The sequence below is a fragment of the Cervus canadensis genome, chromosome 6 (assembly GCF_019320065.1).
Source record: "Cervus canadensis isolate Bull #8, Minnesota chromosome 6, ASM1932006v1, whole genome shotgun sequence".
In the NCBI taxonomy this organism is placed as follows: Eukaryota; Metazoa; Chordata; class Mammalia; order Artiodactyla; family Cervidae; genus Cervus; species Cervus canadensis.
In genome coordinates, this window is record NC_057391.1 from 44,548,788 (window position 1) to 44,570,572 (window position 21,785).

General features: G+C 33.7%; 1 protein-coding gene across 2 annotated transcripts in view; it reads left to right on the forward strand.

Moving 5' to 3' along the window:
- Window positions 1-21,785, forward strand: part of VPS13C (vacuolar protein sorting 13 homolog C) — a 182,138-nt gene that overhangs the window by 32,782 nt on the left and 127,571 nt on the right. For both annotated transcript variants that reach the window (XM_043471782.1, XM_043471783.1), the window contains exons 8-16: window positions 1,732-1,791; window positions 2,846-2,926; window positions 3,859-3,916; window positions 6,800-6,927; window positions 8,452-8,558; window positions 9,105-9,276; window positions 10,418-10,480; window positions 15,677-15,806; window positions 16,397-16,491. In XM_043471782.1, the coding sequence (XP_043327717.1) occupies window positions 1,732-1,791; window positions 2,846-2,926; window positions 3,859-3,916; window positions 6,800-6,927; window positions 8,452-8,558; window positions 9,105-9,276; window positions 10,418-10,480; window positions 15,677-15,806; window positions 16,397-16,491 (894 nt within the window). The remainder of the gene's footprint in view (window positions 1-1,731; window positions 1,792-2,845; window positions 2,927-3,858; window positions 3,917-6,799; window positions 6,928-8,451; window positions 8,559-9,104; window positions 9,277-10,417; window positions 10,481-15,676; window positions 15,807-16,396; window positions 16,492-21,785) is intronic.

A 21,785-nucleotide genomic window follows, 5' to 3' on the forward strand; every position in this document is an offset into this window, starting at 1 on the left:
ATATTGAAATGTACATAAGATAATTTATTTCGATTAAGTGTTTTACATTGCAGTTTGTTTTTTCTTTTATGGTCCTTAGTATATAGAGTGGGTATATCCTGGTTGGACATTTTTTTTTTTTCTATTCTGGACAACTGAGTGGTAGGAAACATGTTTTAAAGTTAAGGACAGTGAGCAGTAAATCACGTTGGGTATATTTTTGCTTTTTGATTAGTTATGTGAAGAGGGCCTTAGGAGGGAAAGAAGACGAAGGAAAAAGGAAAGAGAAGTAGTCTATTAAACAGGAAAAGGTCTCTGTTCCATGGACTCCTTAAGAATGATACATGCATACAGAGAAGTAGAGATATACATCAGTTGAAGATCAAAGCAAAAAAAATTAACAGGTATTGGAGAAATAAAGGAAAGGGAGTCAAGGAAGCTAGTGTTTAATACACTGTTTATCCTCTGCTTGTCTCCAAAATAAATTTGAAGTAGCTTTCAATAAAAAAGAAATAATAGTATAATACTTTGGAAGAACTAGAATCTGTGTTCTGAAAGGTAGAGGCGTAATTGTTCCAGAGAAATGAGACTAACAATATTAGTCATAAGAAAGGTCAGTATTTAATATTGAGCTTCTAGCAGACCAAATGAAAAACACAGAATAGTCGTGTGGCTTACTTTGCGTTGACCAATCACAGGAATACAAGGGCAGAGGATGAGGTGTAGTTTCCTCACTGTGTGCTGTCGTCTGATCCCCTCTATCTTTCCTCAGAGTTTTCATTCGGTTTTCTTTGCCTGTGTTACTCTTTTCCCTTAAACTGCCTGGTGATTCTATTCAGGTTTTAATATTTCCTTGAGATAGTACTGTTTTTCTCTCTCTTTTTTTTTAACTTTTAGAATTTACTCTTCCTTTTCTTTTTTTTAATACTCCCCTTTGTATTTTATCAAAGCACCCGTGACACCTTACTGTTCTGGTTACTATGTTGGTTTCCTTCTGTCCAGCCGCCATTCATTAATTCAAGAGTACCTGTATTTTAGTGTTTTTGTGATGATTTAAATAAAGAGTTTGAATAAAGTATTTGGCACATTGGCTCAATTTCTGCTTCAACTACTACATTGACTATTATAACAACAATAATAGCAGACTCACCTCTTGCTGTATCTGTACCGTTCCTTTTTTTCATCTTTTCAAATGCAAACTAACTCTTAAGTCTTAGATAATCTCCCCACCTCTGACTGGATCGCATCCTTAGGAGCCTTTCCCTGACTTTGTCTCATTCTCTTCTACCTTTTGTCCTTTCTTCCTTATTTCTGTCAATTTCCTTTTCTTTCCTAAATCTTCAACTCTTCTTCCCTGCCCACCACTGTCTTCTAACCATTTAAGCGCATTTAAGTCTCTCCTTTATATTAAAATTAAAAAGCCTCTCCTTAAGCTCCTCTTACTCCACTCAGCGACATCTAACTACTGCCTAGCTAGCTCCTTTTTTTTTTTTTATTCATACCCACTCTCAGACACAGAATAGCTCAGTAATTATTTTCTGGATGAATGAACTCAATTAAATTAGAACCTCCTCAATTCTCTTTTTCACTGTTCCTTTGATTTTGTAATATATGTATGTGAAAAATAGGTAACTCACATTAGCCAGTATTAACTAGATGTCTTGTTATTTCTGAGTTATTTTGTTACAGTTATTAGAGCACTGTTTTGTGATACATATACTTCATTTCACAGTTATTCTTTTTTTGTTTTAGACTGCAAACAAACACTGGACACCGTGCATATTAAATGAAGCAGAAAAAATTATATACAAGGTACTAGACTAGACTTTTTAATCTACTTATTTTCCTAAGTGCAAACATTTAATGTATTTTCTTCAAGAAACCTTGATAGAGCAGAATATACCATTGGAATGGGAGTTGAAAGTTTAGGGTTTAGTTTTGGCTCAGCTACTTACTATGTTACCTTCTAAAATTACCTATTCTGAGGTTTAGATTCTTTACCTAGAATATAAAGAAACTGGATGAAATTAATATTTCCCAAATTGTATTTGATGGGGCATTAGATAATTGAGATAATATTAAATTTGTTGAAAAAATAATCTCTGGTCAAGTAAGATTACTGACTAAAACAGAAAGCTGTTCATAGTTAGACAGGTATATTTTATTTTGTTTTAAACTCCGGGATTTCACAACACTTTAAATATGCTAATAAACACTTTGAATCTTCCAAAGGGATATTTTGTATGTACCTTTCTCCACCTTTGTTGATCATAGAATCCTCTTCCCTTCACCCTTCTTTTGAAACAGCCATTTGTATTCATTGGAGGAATCATGTCTTTCTTATTCACTGAAATACTTACAGAGTCTGTTAAATACTAAATTCTCAATAAATATTTGATTATTGAATGAGTAAATCCCCTTGGGAACAGTGTTCCTGCGAGCACAATTCAGCAAATGCTGGATTAATAAGTATTAGTTGCTCAGTCATGTCCGACTCTCTGGACCCTATGGACTGTAGCCCGCCAGGCTCCTCTGTCCATGGAATTGTCCAGGCAAAAATACTGGGGTAGATAGCCATTTCCTTCTCCAGGGGATCTTCCTGACTCTCAGATCGAACCTAGGTCTCCTGGGTTGCAGGCAGATTGTTTTTTTTACCATCTGAGCCACTAAGGAAGCCCAGATTAATAGTAAAGTCTCTGAATAACATATATTCATTTTCCTCCACTTTTGCATTATCTTCTTCCCTTTAAAAGTTCAAAATGACAATTGGATTAATTTGGTATAGTGAGCATGAGAATATTCTTTTAATATTGATACATAACTTCAATTTGTTAGTTGCCTGATTTTTCCAATTTTTCTTTTATAGCTGATACGACTTGATAGTCTCAGCGCCTACTGGAATGTTAACTGCAGCATGTCTTACGAGGCATCAAGGGAAGAGATCTTGGTAATTTCAGTTTGTCCCCTGAATAGCTGACTGTACTCCTGAGATTTATTTTACGTACGAGGTCTCTAATGAGGGCAAGATACTGGTCTTTTGCTTAAGTTGTAACTAAGTCAGAAGTGTGCAACACAGTTTTTGGAATTGACTCTATCTTAAGAATAGCACTTTTGTTTTTGAAGATCTTCGTGACATCTTTCACTTGACAGTGAGATGAGAACGTATACTATCAAATTAAAACTGGATTTATGGTTTTTCACACTCTCATTTTGATAGCATTCTGGTTGCATTGTGGAGTTTCATATGAGAATGATTACTTGAAGAGGATTGTAAAGAAAGATACCTGTTAGATTTAAAAAAATGTATCTGTAGCATATATTTTAAGCATTTACAGTGATGCATTGTAGTGAATGATTGATTCAAAACTAAGCATGCTAAGTCATGTCTTAAAGCTAAGCAGTCTTAGTCATTTTATTTACTAAGAAGAGAAAAGAAGAACAGTTGAATTTTCTGAACTGAATTAATTCCAAGATTCTGTCTTTTATTTCTCAGAAAGATACTGTAATGGTTAATTTGCCTTTGTCTAGAAGGTGATTGAGATCCTAATTTGTGAACGTGTGTATGTATACATTATATACATTTTAAGTCAGAGTGGAACAGTCTTATGTTGTTTCTAGATATTTAGAATTTATAAAAATTATCTACTGAAGTAATATTCTAAAGAAATATATCTGTAAATAGTGCTCAGTGTGTTTTTCTTATGGACTAATAATTACAAAGTTGGGAATAAAGATACTGATTTAGAACCAAATTTTATGTGCGTGTATGTGTCAGGGGTGCTGAGAATAAAATACAATAATAAAAATACATAAAATAAAAATAAAATTAAAAAATACATTTTCTTTTTCATTCTTATATCATTCAAATTTTTTATTTAGGATCAGCTGAAAAGTGAAATTCTTACAAGTAACAACATACCCCCAAACCATCAATACAGTAAGTAATGGTAAAAGTTTATTTTATGTTATAGGAAACATGGAATTAAGTACTTTATTTTAATATATGTTTTCTGATGAAGTTATTTTGACAAAGAGAAAGTATTAATTTTATATGTTAGTGTCATGATACCACATATTCGGTATATATTTTGGTATTTAGAAATAGATTGTAACACTTACACCACTGGAGAGAGAAGGGCAGTGTGGCTACACTTCCTTCCCTCCCAGCTAACCCCCTTGACCTCCATGTTTTTCCCTATCTTGTTATCGTCTGCTTTGTTTTAGGAATTAGATTTTCTTTTCTTTTCTTTGTTTAATAATGAAATCTCTGAGGTCTTGATATTCAGGTTACCTTGAACATGTCAGTATTGTAGTGTTAAGACAAACTACTCCAGAGGTTTTTAAAAAATGAAGTATAAAAAAAAAAAAAATGAAGTATAGATGATTATAGTATAGCTTCCCAGATGGCGCAGTGGTAAAAAATCTGCCTGCCAGTGCAAGAGATGCAGGAGTTGCAGGTTCAATCCCTGGATCAGGAAGATCCCTTGGAGCAGGAAATGGCAACTCCCTCCCGTGCTCTTGCCTGGAAAATTCCATGGACAGAGGAGTTTGGTGGACTGTAGTCCATGGGGTTGCAAAGAGTTGGCTTGACTGAGCATGCATGCATGCATGCACATAGTTGATTTATAGTATTACGTTAATTTCAGGTATACAAAGTACAGATAATGTGTTTTTACAGATTATACTTCATTGTGGATTATTATAAGATATTGGGTCTAATTCCCTGTGCTATACAGTAAACCCTTATTGCTTATCTGTTTTATATGTTGTAGGTTGTACATATTAATCACATACCCTAATTTGTCCCTTCCTCTTTGCTGTCCTCTTTGGTAGCCACAAGTTTATTTTCTACATCTGTGAGTCTGTGTCTGTTTTGCATATTCAGTCATCTGTGTTTTCTTTAGATTCCATATATAAATGATATCATGTAATATTTGTCTTTGTCTTATTTCACTAAGCATAATATTCTCTGAGTTCATCCATATTGCTACATATGGCAGTATTTCATTCTTTTTTATAGCTGAGTAATATTCCATTGTATATACGTACCATATTTTAATCCTTGCCTCTCTTGGTGGCATCTGGGTAGCTGGAATGTCTTGGCTGTTGTAAATAGTGCTGCTGTGAATACTGGGGTGCATGTGTCTTTTCAAATTAGTGTTTTTATTTTTTCAGGATATATACCCAGAAGTGGAATTGCTGGGTCATACGGTAGTTCTGTCTAGTTTTTTGAGGAACTTCCATTCTGTTTTCAGTAGTGACTGCACCAGTTTACATTTCCCACTGACAGTGCACAGGGGTTCCCTTTTCTTCACATTCTCTCCCAGCATTTGTTATTTGTAAACTTTTTGATGGTAGCCATTCTGACAGATGTGGGGGGTAAACTCACTGTTGCTTTGATTTGAATTTCTCCAGAGATCTTTTCTGTTTCTTGGAAGCCTTACCTTTATTTATTTTTAAGTAGATCTCTAACAAAGCTGCCTGTAAATTATTTATCCCATACATTTTCTCTGCTATTCTTTTGTATATATTTAGTGTACCTCTTTATGTTTCTTCTCAGTTTTTATGCCCATGTTCTTCTATATTCCATACTACTATGGTTCACTATTGTTTTCTTTTTATTCTTTTATAGCTAACTGCCTTTATATGAATAGAGTTGGCACTTTCTGTTTATGTCCACAAGCATGTCTATTTAATGATGGTAAAGCTTTCAGATGCTGTTAATTTGTGAGAGCATTTAGTTTCATTCATGAAAGAACTTGTTCAGAAAAATCTGCAACTTTATTCTTGGGCATGTTTCAATTATAAATAACCTCTAAATAAGTTAAAAAATTTTATACAATCTTATGCATATTATAAATACTAAAAGATATCACAATTTATATAATTTTAATACTGTTCACAATTATAATTTATTACATTAGTTTGCTCTGTCATATTCCCTGATACTCTTTTTTTTATTCTACTTAACTTCAAGAATACTATCTTCTTTTGAGTCTAAAACTATATATGTAATAATCATTTTGAAAATTATAAAGTAGTAGGCAATTTTTTCTGGGTAATATGAATTTCATTCATGATTCTGTTTCTAAATTCTAATTATGATTAAATAAGATTAAAGTTAATCAAGTTTTATTTCCTATCTTGTATTGTTATTTTTTGTGGGGGCATCTCAGGCAATAATGATTATTTTTGAAAAATTTTTATTGGAGTAGAGTTGATTTACAATGTTTTGTTAGTTTCGTGTGTGCAGCAAAGTGAATCAGTTATATATATATATATATATCCCTCTCCACTTTTTTTAGATTCTTTTCCCATTTAAGCCATTACAGAGTATTGAGCAGAGTTCCCTGTGCTATACAGTAGGTCCTTGTTAGTTATCTGTTTTATATATTATAGTAATGTGTATATGTCAGTCCCAATCTCCCAATTTATCCATACCCCTGTATTAGTATTTTTAATAAATAATAAAATCATTAAATATCTTGCAGCAAGGAAGAGAAACATAGTTTTACACAGATGTAAATAATCAAGATTAGATTGTGTATATTTTGTGCATTTCTTACTTAGAAGCATAGAACACCATCTTCCTCCTTGGAGATTCCCCTTTTACCATTGAGTTTGGGAATTCTTATTATGTAGATAAATAGATGCTTAAATAGTTTTTGGTGGTGATTTTTTTTTTTTTTTTACATTTTTTTAAAATGTATTTTTGATCATTTTTCTTTACTTTCAGGGTAACAGTGTTCTCATAACTATTTACAGTTATTCATAGGTAAGGGCATTTAAACTTATCTTATGTCTTCCCATGTTGTGTAAGTTTTTCAGCCAATATCAGCCTCTGCAAAACTTTACATGAATCCTTATGCAGAAACAGAGCTCAAAACACCTAAACTTGATTGGAACATAGAAGTACAAAATATTGCTATTGAACTGACCAAACCTCAGGTAAGATTCATTTAAGTACTTACAGCTTTGGCTAGCCTTGAATCTCAACAGCTTTTGTCCTCTGTGACTGTTCCTACTTCACTGCTCTGGGGGTTCTTTTGGTTTGTTATTGTTGAGTTTTGACTCCTAGAAATAGATTATATGTATATTTTTAAAATAAAATAAATACCAAATATAAGAGATAGTTTTCTTTCTTTTTTTTCTGATTTTCACCTTATTGGTGGAGAATCCTACCAAATTATAGTGCATGACATGGTTCCATTTAATTCCCAGTTCTTGATGCAAGGTTTTAATAGTTTTATTTTCCTTCCTCAGATTTTAATAGCAAACACTCTTACATTAAATATTGTTTAGTTAATTTTTAGAACAGCTGTGTTGGCATTTTTTTTTTCCTTTACTTGTTTCTCAAGTTTGGTTATGTGCCTAAGGAGTTTCAGTAACTAATCTGGAGAACTGGAAGTGAAAGGAGAATGAGGGGTTTATAGTTAATTGAACTTTTAGCCCAGTGCAGTCCAGTACACATATAATGCAAGTCATATGTGTTATTTTAAATTTTTAGTAACTACATTAGCAAAGTAAGAAAAGAGGGAATTAATTACTAAAATTAATAACATTTTATTTAACTTAATGTACCCCAAATATAATCATTTCAACATGTGAAAAGTGAAAGTGAAGTCCCTCAGTCGTGTCCAACCCTTTGCAACCCCACGGACTGTAGACTACCAGGCTCCTCTGTCCATGGGATTTTCCAGGCAAGAGTACTGGAGTGGGGTGCCCCTTCCTTCTCCATAGGATCTTCCCGACTCAGGGATCGAACCCGTGTCTCCTGCATTGTAGGCTTTACCATCTGAGCCCCCAGGGAAGTGATTACATTTCAACATGTAATCAAAATTAAAAATTGTTACAATATTTTATATCCTTTTGTTTTTTCTTAAGTCTTCAAAATTTGGGGTATGTTTTACACTTAGAAATACATTTAAGTTCCTGCTGTCCACATGTTAAGTACTAGTAACTCTTAGGTTAAACCTCTTTTTTCTTCATCTATCTTCTTGCTGTGTGTGTGTGTTTTCCTCCATTTGAGCTGTTTTGTATTGGTGGTTAAATAATTTTATCTTGCTTTAGTTATGCAATAATTCCTTGGAGCAATTTGGAAACTTAGCTTATAGGTTGCCACTACTTGAAATGACGGTCCAGAGGAAAGTATGTTTAGTTTTAGCACTAAGCGAGTTTCATGTCAATAGTAACAGACACCATATTTCATTGGTTCTAAGATTTACATTTATTTCACACTTTAATATACGTGAAAATAGGATGCATATTATTACTGGTGGTATGATGTTTAATCGGCAGTGCTTAATATTATCTTATAATTGGTGGTTTCTTAAATTTGATGAAATATATTATTGAATCACCAAGCAACTATGGTATTCATTGTTCAAGTCTCACTAGGCAGAAAATATAATAAAATTTGGTGTTTATCCATGTTGTGATGTAACAGATGTAACTTGGTTTTTGTTTTAATAGTACTTAAGTATGATCGACCTTTTGGAGTCAGTGGATTACATGGTTAGAAATGCTCCTTACCGAAAATATAAGCCTTATTTACCACTTCATACCAATGGTCGACAATGGTGAGTTAGAGTTTTTAAAAAATATTTTATGTAATCATATGATTAGGAACTCTCAGAGCTAACAGACCTTTAAAGACATGTAACGAAGCCACTTTTTTTCAACAGACATTAGAGGGCTGTCTTTTATATTATGTCCTTGTTCCTTTTTTTTGTAAAGACATTCTCTCGTACTCATGCTCCTAGATTAAATTCTTAACTTAGCATTCAAGACTTTCAACATTTTTTTGATCATATTGCCCTTCAGTCATGCATGTGAACTCATTGTCACAAATATATTGGGGTATTATTAATTTCATACAGCATGTCATTTGTCTTTATTATTTTGCTTTGGCATACCCTCTTCCTGGAATGATTTGCTTATTTTATAATGTATTTAAGTCAGAGAATTGAAGTATTGGGGAACTGAAATGTTATGGCTGAACCTTTGTAAGAATAGAGTTAATAAGAACAGAAACAGTAACAGTGTAGCTGTAAAATGTCAATGCTATTTTCCTGCTTTTTTAAACCTTCATATTCCAACGTGCATTAACAAAATTTGATTTGCAGGTGGAAATACGCAATCGATTCTGTTCTTGAAGTTCATATAAGAAGGTATACACGGATGTGGTCATGGAGTAATATAAAAAAACACAGACAGTTGCTCAAGAGTTATAAAAGTGCCTATAAAAATAAGCTAACCCAGACTAAAGTCCCAGAAGAAACACAGAAACAAATTCAGGTATATCTTGCATGTATTGGGAAGCTGTCATTTGTTAAATCACCCTTAAGTGTTAATTTTTCTAGATTTAAATTAAAAGACAATTTTAGGAGGAATAATATGGAGTTCTTTTTGAGAGAACTGTATGGAAAATGCAGTGTTTTTATCTGTTTTTTTCCTTTTAAAAATACCTTCCTAATATCAGCCTACTATAAACTATTTGGAGAAATGTAGTTAGTTTTTATAATAATAATATTTAGAAAATCAGTGTCAGAGCTGTTTAAATATGTAATTATTATTAGCTAAATATGTATTGTTTGTTTTTTTAGGGGCTTTTTTTTTAAAGAGGTCAAAATATTTGTAAAAAATAGTTCTTATTCCTTAAGATAGGAGTCTTATCTACCCTCTTTTGAAATACAGAAAAACACTGTACTAAATATATAATTTGCTGAATATCATCTGGTCTTGATTATATCACTATTTTTGCCACAAATTCATGATGTAAAGAATTAATTGTTATTCTGAAATATATGACAATCACTAGTATTATATATTAGAAAAAGTGTCAATTTTCTCAACATCTTAGATCTGTTATTCTCATGTATAAAATGGAGATAGTATGTATCTTACACAGTTTGTGGGAATTGCATGAAATAACAGGTAGAACATCTGACAAACAGGTCACCCAGGTCATGTTAGATTCCCCTTACATAAATTCCCCAAGTCAGTTTCTGCTTTAGCATACTTGATTTGAAGAATTTTACATGCTTAAATTTTGTATTTTATTAAGGTGCCTTTAGTATAATGATTTTAAAGTAGCACAGAGAAGAGGGAGTCCAAAGTAACAACCATAAGGCTAATACCTAAAGCAGGTCCCCCTCTTAAATATTTTTGTTTCCATTTGCATGTATGGCTGTCTCTGTATTGTGGTTTCATTAAATTCTTTGTTTCATGGTTAATGAGTTAACTTTTTTGAAAAACTGTTCTCACATTGCAAAATGTAAGAATGTAAAAGCCAAATATCTGTTCAGATTTATACTTACACTTTCATTAGATCACAGATACTGTTTGTTCATGGACAGGAATAAGCCTAGAAATAGAGATGAAAAAATTTTGTTTAATAACCATATTCTTTGTTTACAAGTGTCCCTTTGTTTTATAGGACTTGGAGAAGACACTAGATGTTTTTAACATAATTTTAGCACGGCAACAAGCACAAGTTGAGGTAATCATTTTTATTAGCTGACTTTATGTTTTAAGTGGGTTATTACTACTCCTTTAAACCTGGAATCAAGAAGTTAAGTTGCATAGAGAGTTGTTTAGATTTACTCAAATGAAAATAAAGGTTGAATTTTCATGGCTCAGTCTCAGGAAAAAATAAAATTGGAATATTGGGGGAAAAAAACCTCAGTAGTATGAAGGGGAAAAATTTGTAATTTTATAACAAAATTTTTGTTAATCTCCCAAAAGAAAGTAAGTAAAAGTCAAACATAGTCCTAGCAACACAGAATGCTGGTGTTAACATTTTGATATGTAGGCTTCCAGTTTTTCTCTCATGCATATGTATCTAGTTACTTATGCTTTTTAGCCCCTATATCTTTCCCTTTATTTCCTCTTCCTTCCCTTCCTTCACCCATCTTCTTTTCCCCCTCCTTCTCTCTTCTTCTCTTCCTTCCTTCCTTTTCTGTTTTTCTAAAATTGGATTCAGTCTCTTTGTAATATTTTGAGTACTTACAATCTCTTTGTAGTAATAATTACTGACTTACGTTACTTGGTAACTTCTCATTGTTCCTTGTCATTTCTATTATTCTGTAACGTAACTTTTTTGGAAATTAAGAGATAGTTAGGGAGATTGTGATGAACATATTCACACTGCTGTATTTAAAATGGATCACCAATAAGGACCTACTGTATAGCAGATGGAATTCTGCTCAATGTTATGTAGCAGCCTGGATGCGAGGGAAGCTTGGGGGAGAATGTATGCATGTGTGTGTATGGCTGAGTCCCTTGCTGTTGACCTGAATCTGTCACAACACTGTTCATCGACTTTGTCGTTGTCCAGTCTCCCAGTGGCGTCTGACTCTGCGACCGCGTGTATTGTAGCATACCAGGGCTCCCTTTCCCTCACCTCCTCCCAGAGTTTGTCTGATTTTCATTGGTGATGCCATCCAACCATCTCACCCTCTGTCACCCCCTTCTCCTCCCGCCTTCAATCTTTCCCAGCATCAGGGCCTTTTCCAATGAGTTGGCTCTTGTAAGGTGCATTTCAGCAAAGCGCTGAAGATCATGAGGGAGTCAACCAGAAAGATACCTGAGGAAAAAGTATACCAGGCAGAAGTAGCAGAGCAAGCTGAAAGGTTTCGGGCTAGGAGCACATCTGACTCATTCAGGGAACTAAGTAGAGTGGTGAAAGAGAGGAGACACCGGTGGCTGTGGTTAATGAGGTCAGAGAAGTCAGGTGGTAGAGGAGTGGGAGAGGTGCTTGTCAGTATTGGGGAGGATGTCAGATTGTGTAAAGTGTTACAAGCAGTTGTGTGGATTTGGGCTTATATTCTGAGTTGAGGAGCTATTTTAAGAACAGAATGATACAGTCCAATGTAGGTTTTTAAAAGTTACTCTGGCTGCTCCTTTGAAAACAAAAGCCCATAGAGGGACAACAAGGATGAAAATGGGGAGGACAATTAGGATGCTATTGAAATATTTGAGGTGAAAGATAATAGAAGCTTGGCTGAGAATAGTGGCAGTGGAGGTGATGAGAAAGGGTCAGATTCTGGAAGTACTTTGAAGATAGAGCCAGTATTTCCCATCTGATTAGATATAGGTTTTATGAACGAGAAGTTGGAAGTGACTATAGGGATTTTGGCTTGGAGCAGTTGGGAAGGATGGAGTTGCTGTGAAATGGGATGGGGACGACTGGATGGAACATGCTTGGGTGAGATGGGAGATCAGAAGTTCTTTCTGGGACTGATAGTTTAAGCTATCATATATTAATTTGGAGATAGGGAGTATGCAGTTGGATGCGTGAATGTGGAGTTTGGAAGAGAGGTCTGTGCTGGATATATATACACATTTAGAAGGGGTCAGCACATAGATGTTATTTAAAAAGCCATGGCATTGGATGAGATCACCTAAGAAGTTAGAGTACCTGGAGCCCAAAGACCCAAAGTATTTGTATTGTTTATAGGTCAGAGAAGTGAGAGTCGTGGTTACCATGGAGGAGTTGCCAGAGAGGTAGGCTGAAAGCTCTATGACTTTAATAACCTCAAAGTCAAGTGAGGAAAGGATGTCAGGGAACAGGGAGTGATCAGCTGTGACAGATGCATCTCATTGGTTAACTGAAATGAGGACTGAGGATTTATCAAATTTGGGATGTTTCAGCCATATTTCTTCAAATAATTTTTTAGTTCCTATTTCTTCCTTCTTTCCTTCTTGGTCTCCAAATTTCAAATGTGTCTATGTGTATATATATATAATACACACACACGCACATATACACACACACACACACACATATATATATACACACACACACATACACACACCACACACATGTATGTGACCACAGGTTCTTGAGGTCTTATTCATTTTTTTCCTTTAATCTTTTTTTCCTCTCTATTCTTCTGATTGGATAGTTTCTCTTCATCTGTTTTCAAGCTTACTTTTCCCTCTGTCATCTCCATTTTACTATTGAACCCATCTTCATTTTTTTATTTCAGATATTCTATCTTCCAGGTCTAGAATTCTTATTGAATTCCTTTTTATAGTTTCCATTTCTCTCTGAAAATTTCAGTCTTTTTAGTAATTTCTAATGTATTTCTGTTTATCTCATGTAACATGGATACAGTGACTCTCTGATAGTTTAAACGTCTTGATTATGACTATTGGCATATGTAGACTTTTTCCCTTGAGAAATGGTCATATTTTTCTTTGTCTGTTTTGTTTTTCTATGTCAAATAATTTTGGATTGTACTCTGGATGATGTGATTATTATACTATATGTCCTTTGGAAAATGATATTTTGTTTTAACACACAGTCTGGTTCGGTTTTGATTTTAAGTTGTGTTTTGCCTTCTGTGGATAGTGGTTTAAATCTCAGTTCAGTTCTTTCAGCCTTTGGTGTGATGGTTTGAGTCTGTTTTGCACATGAGTAATACAGGAGTTTGAGACTCATGCAGATGATTTATATCCTGCTTCAGGTCTCTAAACTTTTGCTGCTTTCATTTAGATCAGTTTCATACTGAACTGAAAGTTTGTCATTGGATTTAGCCATAAAGAAATAATTTAAAGAGCAAATTTTATAGGATATTATAGGTAGAAACTTGATAGGAATGAGAGAAAGTGGAAGATGAGGAATTGGAGAGAGTAAGCGCAGGCAGTCCTGATACTTCATTGTAGTGGAAAACAAGATAAAGGGTGGCAACTGGTGGGCATTGTGGAGTCAAGGAAAGGTTTTCTAAGTTACTTCTGTGGCTCAGATGGTAGAGAAACTGCAATGCAGGAGACCCGGGTTCAATCCCTGGGTAGGGAAGATCCCCTGAAGAAGGGAATGGGCAACCCACTCCAGTATTCTTGCCTAGAGAATTCGATGGACAGAGGAGCCTGATGAGCTATAGTCTATGGAATTGCAGAGAGTCGGACATGACTGAGTGACTAACACTTTTGTTTCTTTTAAAAAAAATACTGTGTTCTGTTTTATATAGTATTCCATAGAATTGTTTAATCCAACATAATTTTGAATAACTGACTAATATTCCATTCTGTTTGTGTACTAGAATTTGCTTCACAATTTCCTCCCAGTTATATTTAATTATAAATGACACTATAGTGAGTAGCCTTGTCGTTACATTTTCTGAAGCATTTCTTATTTTTTTAAGGACAAATTCCTCAAGGTGGGTCAGAGAGTGTCTGAGTATTTTAAAAGGTATTTGCTACTGCTGTGGATTGTTCCTATGAATTAGAGGAGTAGTTTTCCAGAAGAAACAGTTAATTCCAATCCTCCTTAAATTAAGTGGCTTCAATTTAATTAGGTATTCTTAATAACACTTACCAGTTGCTTGAAAATTGAAGGAAGAAGATAAATTATTAGTTGTTTTAGCTAAAGAAAGGCGGGGTGTAGATGAAGAGATGATGATTAGATTCATCCAAAATTGATGCTTTTTTGTTATAATAGAAAATCTGCAGGACCAGAGAATTTAGAATGTAGGTTGAGGATTGGCTGAAGTTATTTACCTTGGCCCCTTAGCTAGATAAGGAAGGGAAGTGAAGGCAATAGAGGTGGTATTTAGGAAAAAGTGAAAGGGATCTGCATCCCTGTTCGTATTAGTTTTATACACATTGTTAAAGTTCTTTTTGGTCTCATATAGATATATTTTACTGTGAAAAATAAAAATGCATACTAATCTGTGCTAGGAGAACAAAGAAGTTAAATATTATTTCATATAGAATACAGACCAGCCAACTATGTATTTTTTTTACCCATTACATTTCTGATTCTTGAAGATGGATTAAGCTTGACAAAAGATAGTTACAGCTGAGGTATAACTGAGACCGTCAGTGATTTTGTGGACAGATATAGACCTGTTTCCCTGTATAATATCTACTTGTCAAAGATAGCTTAGTTTAAATTGAGTTGTTAATCAAACTGTTCTCTTTACTGTATAATTCAGCTTTCTTTAACTTCTCTTTTGAATTATTTCACTTTTTGGTATACACTGAAGCTTGCAGTATGTTACCAATTCACTACCAATTTAAAATATTTTAAATTTAAAGTGGGAAAATTATTTACTTATTCAGGGAATGAAAAGATAGAGTCTAAATTACTTAAACCCTTTATTCTTTTTATCCTTTCGTTTTCTACTCTTGAGTTATTCATCTGTATTTTACTAAAAAGGGGTGAAGACAAGGAGCAGCAGATAAGCCAAGGTTTGTTGAGAAAGAGGATGAAATGAGATTTGAGCACTTTCTAATTTTATTTATATTCTGTTCCCAAACTGTGTTCATAGTTAGCAAGTCAACAGTGTGTATGAATTATGTAATAAGATTGTTAAAGTTTATTTTCGAGAATGGGAGTATCTTCCTTTCAGGGAACTTTTCATTTTAAAAACTTGCTGTCCTCTTGATTTCTTACCTTATAAATTTAGAAGACACATTGCTCAGAAGGATTTTACTTGAAACCTTTTCTGAATCACTCACAAAATGCAACTTCATCAGAAAGCTGTCAGTACATGTAGAAAGTAATTAATAGTGAGATTGTATTAACCAGATAATGCCGAGAATCAGTTCAGAAGGAACTAGCTGTATTGACTACTTTTAATTTAAGGTAGTGTTAAAAAAAAATGTAACCACTGTTCTTACCTGCCTGGACCTGAAAGTGAAGAGGGCATTTATTCTTTAATTAAATTTTTTGATTTTTAATTTTTAGGTGATTCGATCAGGGCAAAAATTGAAGAAAAAGTCTACTGACACAGCCGAGAAACGTGGAGGCTGGTTTAGTGGGTTTTGGGGTAAGAAGGAATCTAAGAAAAAAGATGAAGAATCTTTGATTCCTGAAAGTAAGTTCCAAGTCATATGACTTATTGCATGCTGGTAAGGAAAAAATATATAAATTATGCTTTAGCTAGTTAGTTGAATTTTACTTTGTAATAATTTTGAAGTAAAAGTAGCTCAGTATAGTAAACATATAAGCAGATATATCAGGATGGAACACTTCCATGTTTATTTAAAAGGAGACTTTGAATTTTTGAGAAAAGTCATTTGTGTAAAAATTTGAAAGTTGAAATTCAGAAATCTCACATGTAGCATTCTTTTTTTTTTTTTTTTACATGTAGCATTCTTGATTGTTATTTTTTACATGGATATTTAATTAGATGTTTCACTTAATTTTTAAAATACTTAGGGGATTGTAAAATTGCTGTGTGACACATGAGTTGCCTTGATGTTATGTCTGCATTTTCTTGGCCTAAATAAGCAAAATACATGATGTTTAACAAATCAACATAGTATACTAGAGGAAATTACATTGCTGCTTTTGCTTCAGCATTTGTATGTATAAGTATTGGCTACTTGTTAATTTGGTTTGATTTTATTCACAGTCTCTGTAAGACTGAAGCAGTTGATTTCTTAAAATATTGTCTTTTTATAGCTATTGATGACCTCATGACACCAGAGGAAAAAGCTAAGCTTTTCACGGCTATTGGTTATAGTGAGAGCACTCACAACCTAACTTTACCCAAGCAGGTAATTATTTAGGTGGTAATTATTCAGGTGGTTTCATTTTTCTGTATTATCTTGAACTGGATTAAACAAGTTATTGATTTTTAAAGTAGCTAGTAAAAGTATGTTGCAGTTTGTTTTTGCTTTGTTTTTGCTGTTCAGTTGCTAAGTCATGTCCAACTCTTTGCCTCCTCATGGTCTGCAGCACACCAGGCTCCTCTGTCCTCTACTTCCCGGAATTTGCTCCAATTCATGTCCATTGAGTTGGTGATGCTATTCCAGCACCACAGTGTGAAAGTTTTGCTTTACTGTTTGTTAAATGTTTCAGTCAGACCTTACCATTTAAAACTGTCTCCAACTTTTGATTTACTTGCTTTAATGAGTGTGAGAATAACCTGATAAAAAGCACTTATTGCAGAGGTAATTAAGTCTTTTAAAATTTTATCTTTCTTGTGTGTGTGAAATATAACTCCTGTATGAAAGAGTGAGCAAAATCAAAATGTGTTGCTCATTGGATTTGTCATAAAGCACAACTATGTAATTACCATCAAGGTTAATTTATGGACCTTGCAATAGATAGGGCATTATTATGAGATCTATCTCTGTTCTTTAACTAGTTGTATTTTGCTCCTTTTCCTTGCTCTGTAGGTATTTGCATTTGGAAATACCACTTTATTTATACTTTTGTTGATTGGCATTTGGGTTGTTCCTGTTTTTGGTTGTTATACTGTTAACTGCTTGTAAATGTCTTTTAGTGGGCATATGAGGTTTTCTGCTCATTATATCCTTTGAAATGGAATTGCTGTATCATAGGGTATGAGTATATTTAACTTCAATAGATTCTGCTAAATACTTTTCCAATGTGAAAAACATTTCTATCAGTAGTATATGAGGATTCTCATTATTCCACTTCTTTACCAACTGTTATCATTATCAGTCCTTTAAATTTATCCATTCTAAATGGTGAATATGTAGTATTTCATTGTGATTTTAATTTATATTTCTTGGATAACTGAAGAGGTTTTTCACTTTTTTTGTATACCCTTTTTTGTGAAGTGAGTTTTGAGTCTCTTGTTTCTTACTGGGTTGGCTTTTTCTTGTTGATTTGTAGAAGCCTTTTATATATTTGTTACATTAAATTACATGACATCCTTAGAAATTATTCATCTTATAACTGGAAGTTTGTAGCTTTGACTGCCTCCACGTATTTCCCCCAAACCCTGCTCCCTGTTCCTGGTACCCACCAGTCTATTCTCTGTTCCTGTGAATCTTATCTTTTTAGGTTCCACATAATAAGTGACTTACTTCACTTAGCATAATGTCCTCAAGCTACATACATATTGTTGCAGGATTTCCTTCCTTTTTATGGCTAAATAATATTCCATCATGTATATCCACACCACATTTTCTTTATTTTTTCAACTGTCCTTGGAAACTTAGGCTGTTGCAGTGTCTTGGCTGTTGTGAATAATGCTGCAGTGAATGTGGGCGTGCACATTTCTCTTTGGGATATTGATTTTATATCCAGATGTGGAATTGCTGGATCATATAGTACTTCTCTGTTTAATTTTTGAGAAATCTCCTCACTGGTTTATATACTGATGATACCAATTTATGGGCTTCCCAGGTGGCTTAGTGGTAAGGAATCCTCCTACCAGTGCAGGAGACTCAGATTTGATCCTTGGGTTGGGAAGATCCCCTGGAGAAGGAAATGGCAACCCACACTAGTGTTCTTGCCTGGGAAATCCCATGGACAGAGGAGCCTGGTGGGCTCCCTTTTGTGAGGTCACAAAAGAGATGGACACGATTTAGTGACTAAACAACAATACCAGTTTACATTCCCACCCACAGTGTACAAGGGTGGGAATGCAAATTGGCATAGAATGATAGCCATTCTAAGAGGTATGAAGGGATACCTCATTGTGTTTTTTTTTTTCTAAAGTACATTGACTGTATTTTCCTGCTTAATCTTTTAAAATTGAAGTATAGTTGATTTATACTATTACGTTAGTTTCAGGTGTACATCATAGTGATTTAATATTTTTATAGGTTAGCCTCCATTTAAAGTTCTTAGAAAATACTGACTCCATTTCCCTGTGACATATAATGTATCCCTCTTGCTTATTATTTTATATATATTAGTTTGTACCTTTAATTGGATTATTTGTTCCTTTGATGTTGAGTTATATGAGTTCCTTTTGTATTTTTCTTATTAACCTCTTATCAGGTATGTGGTATGCAAATATTTTCTCCCATTCTATTGATTGCATTTTCATTTTGTGATTTTTTTTTCTCTGTGCAGAAAGAAGCTTTTTAGTTTGATGTTGTCCTGCTTGTTTATTTTTGCTTCTCTTCCTTCTGCTCAGTGTCATAGCCATTGAATCATTGTCAAGATTGCCGCCAAGGAGCTTTTTCTCTATGTTTTCTTCTAGGAGTTATAGTTTCAGGTCTTACATTTAAGTCATTAATCCATTTCTAGTTATTTTTTGTGAGTGGTGTAAGATGGGGGACCAATTTCATTCTCTTGCACATGAATGTCCAGTTTTTTTTAGCACCATTTAATAAAATCTTTGCCCTATTGAATATTTTTGATTATTTTGTAAAATATTAATAGATGTGTATGAATTTATGTCTCTGCTCTTGATTCAGTTCTGTTGGTCTGTGTGCCTGTTCTAATGCTAGCACCAACCTGTTTTGAGTTCTGTAGCTTTGTGATATAGTTTGAAATTAGGACATGTCATGCCTCTAGCTTTGGGGTTTTTTTTTCCCCTCAAGATTGCTTTTGCTATTCAGGGTCTTTTGTAGTTCCATGCAAAATGCCATTGCAGCCTTGTAGAGATTGTGTTGAAACTATAGATTACTTTGGGTAGTATGTACATTTTAAGAATCCATAAATAAGACATAGCTTCTCTGTTTATGTTTTCTTTAGTTTCGTTCATGACTATCTTTTAGTTTTCAGTGTAGAGATCTTTCACCTCTTTGGTTAAGTTTATTCCTAAGTATTTTATTGTTTTTTTTGCTGTTGTACATGGGATCACTTAAAATTTTTTTCTCAAATAACTCATTAGTGTATAGAAATACACCTGATTTTCATTTGTTAATTTTGTATCCTGCAACTTTACTGAATTTTTTCATTAGTTCTTTTTTTGATGGAATCAAGGATTTTCTCTATGTAAGATGATACCATGTGCAAAGACAGGAATTTTTCCTTCTTCCTTTCTAATTTGGATACATTTTGTTTCCTTTTCTTGCCTGATTGCTCTTGTTATCATATCAGATACTATGTTTAATAGGAGTGGTGAGCTTGGGTACCCTTGTCTTGTTCATAATCTTAGAGGAAGAACTTTTTACCTTTCAACATTGAGTATAATATTAGCTGTGGGTTGTCATGCTGATGTTCATTATTTCTATACCAAATTTCTTGAGAGTTCTTATTTTGAATGGGTGTAGAATTGTGTCAAATGCTTTATTTTTAAAAAAAAAATCTATTGAAGTAGTCATGTGATTTTTATCCTTTTATTCATGTGATGTGTTACATAAGTTATTTTCATTTGTTGAACCAACCTCACATCCTTGAGAGGAATCCTAAATGATTATGGTGTATGGTCTTTTTATCCACTCCAGTACTCTTGCCTGGAAAATTCCATGGACAGAGGAGCCTGGTAGGCTACAGTCCATGGGGTAGCAAAGAGTCAGATATGACTGAGCGACTTCACTTCCTTTCTTTCTTTGATTATTCATTCAGTCTCCTTCACTATTGGTTTATTCAGATTTTCTGTTTCTTCATGATTCATTCTTGGTAGATTATATGTTTCTCAGTATTTATCAGTTTCTTCTAGATTTTCCAATTTGCTGGAGGATAGCTGTTCATAGTAATCACTTATGATCTTTGGTATTTTTGTGATATCAGTTGTTATGTCTCTTAATTTATCATTTTATTTATGTGTTGTCGTTTTTGTTGTTGTTAGTCTATCTAAAGTTTGTCAGTCCTGCTTTTCTTTTCCAAGAACCAATTCTGAGTTTTGTTCATCTCCATTGTGTTTTTATTTTTCTACTGTATCCTCTGTTTCATTTATTTTTGCTGTAATCTTTATGATTTCCTTTATTCTTCTAACTTTGGGCCTAGTTTGTTCTTTCATAATTCTTTAAGGTATGAAGCTAGGTTGTTTACTTGAGATCTTTCTTTTTTCTTGATGTAGGCATTCATCACTATAAACTTTCCTCTTAAAACTGCTTTTGCTGCATCCAGTAAGTTTGGTATGTTGTATTCCCATTTTTGTTGTCTCATAATAGTTTTTGTTTTCCATTTTGATTTCTTTCTTGACCCAGGAGTATATCCAGGAGTGTGTTGTTTAATTTCCATGTATTTGTGAATTTTGTAGTGTTCTTATTATTGATTTTTAGTTTCATTTCACTGTGGTTGAAAAAGATACTTGATATAATGTGTACTTTCTTGAATATTTTGAGGGTTTTTTTGTGTGTGTGTGTGGTTGAATGTATGATCTATCCTAGAAAATATTCAGTGTATTCCAGAAGAATATTGTGTTGCTACTTGGTGGAATGTTCTATGTATGTCTGAGAAGTCCATTTGGCTTGTAGTGTTATTCATATCCATTGTTTCCTCATTGTTTCTGTCTAGATGATCTCTCCCTTGTTGAGAATGGAGTATTGAAGTCCCCAGTTAATTGCTGTCTATTTCTTTTGGTTCTGTTGGTATATGATTTATATATTTAGGTGCTCCAGTGGGTACATGATATATTTGTAATTGTTACCTCTTCTTGATAGTTTGACCCCTTTATCATTATATAATGATCTTCTTTGTCTTTTCTGACCAGTTTTAACTTCAAGTCTATTTTTTTTAATGGTATGGGTATAGTTATCCTGTTTTTTTGGTTAATGTTTGCTTGAAATATCTTTCTCCATCTCTTCACTCTCAGTCTGTGTGTGGCCTTAAAGCTAAAGTGAGTCTCTTGTAGGCAGCATACCATTGTATCTTTTTTTTTTTTAATCCATTTTGCCAGTTTCTGTCTTTTGATTGGAAAATTTAATTCATTTACTTTTAAAGTAACTACTGATAGATAAAGATTTACTCTTTACATTTTGTCAGTTGTTTTCTGGCTCTTTTATAGATTCTGTGTTCCTTCTTCTCTTCTTGTGTGGTTTGATGAGAATCATCTTTCTGGTTATCTGTCCTACCTTTAGTCTTGACCTATCAATTTTGTGAGCAGGATTGTTTTTTTTCTCCATGTCTTATTAACTCTCCAAAGTCATCAAGCAGATATTCTTTGAATTTTGTTCAGTTTTTGAGCTAGATGATT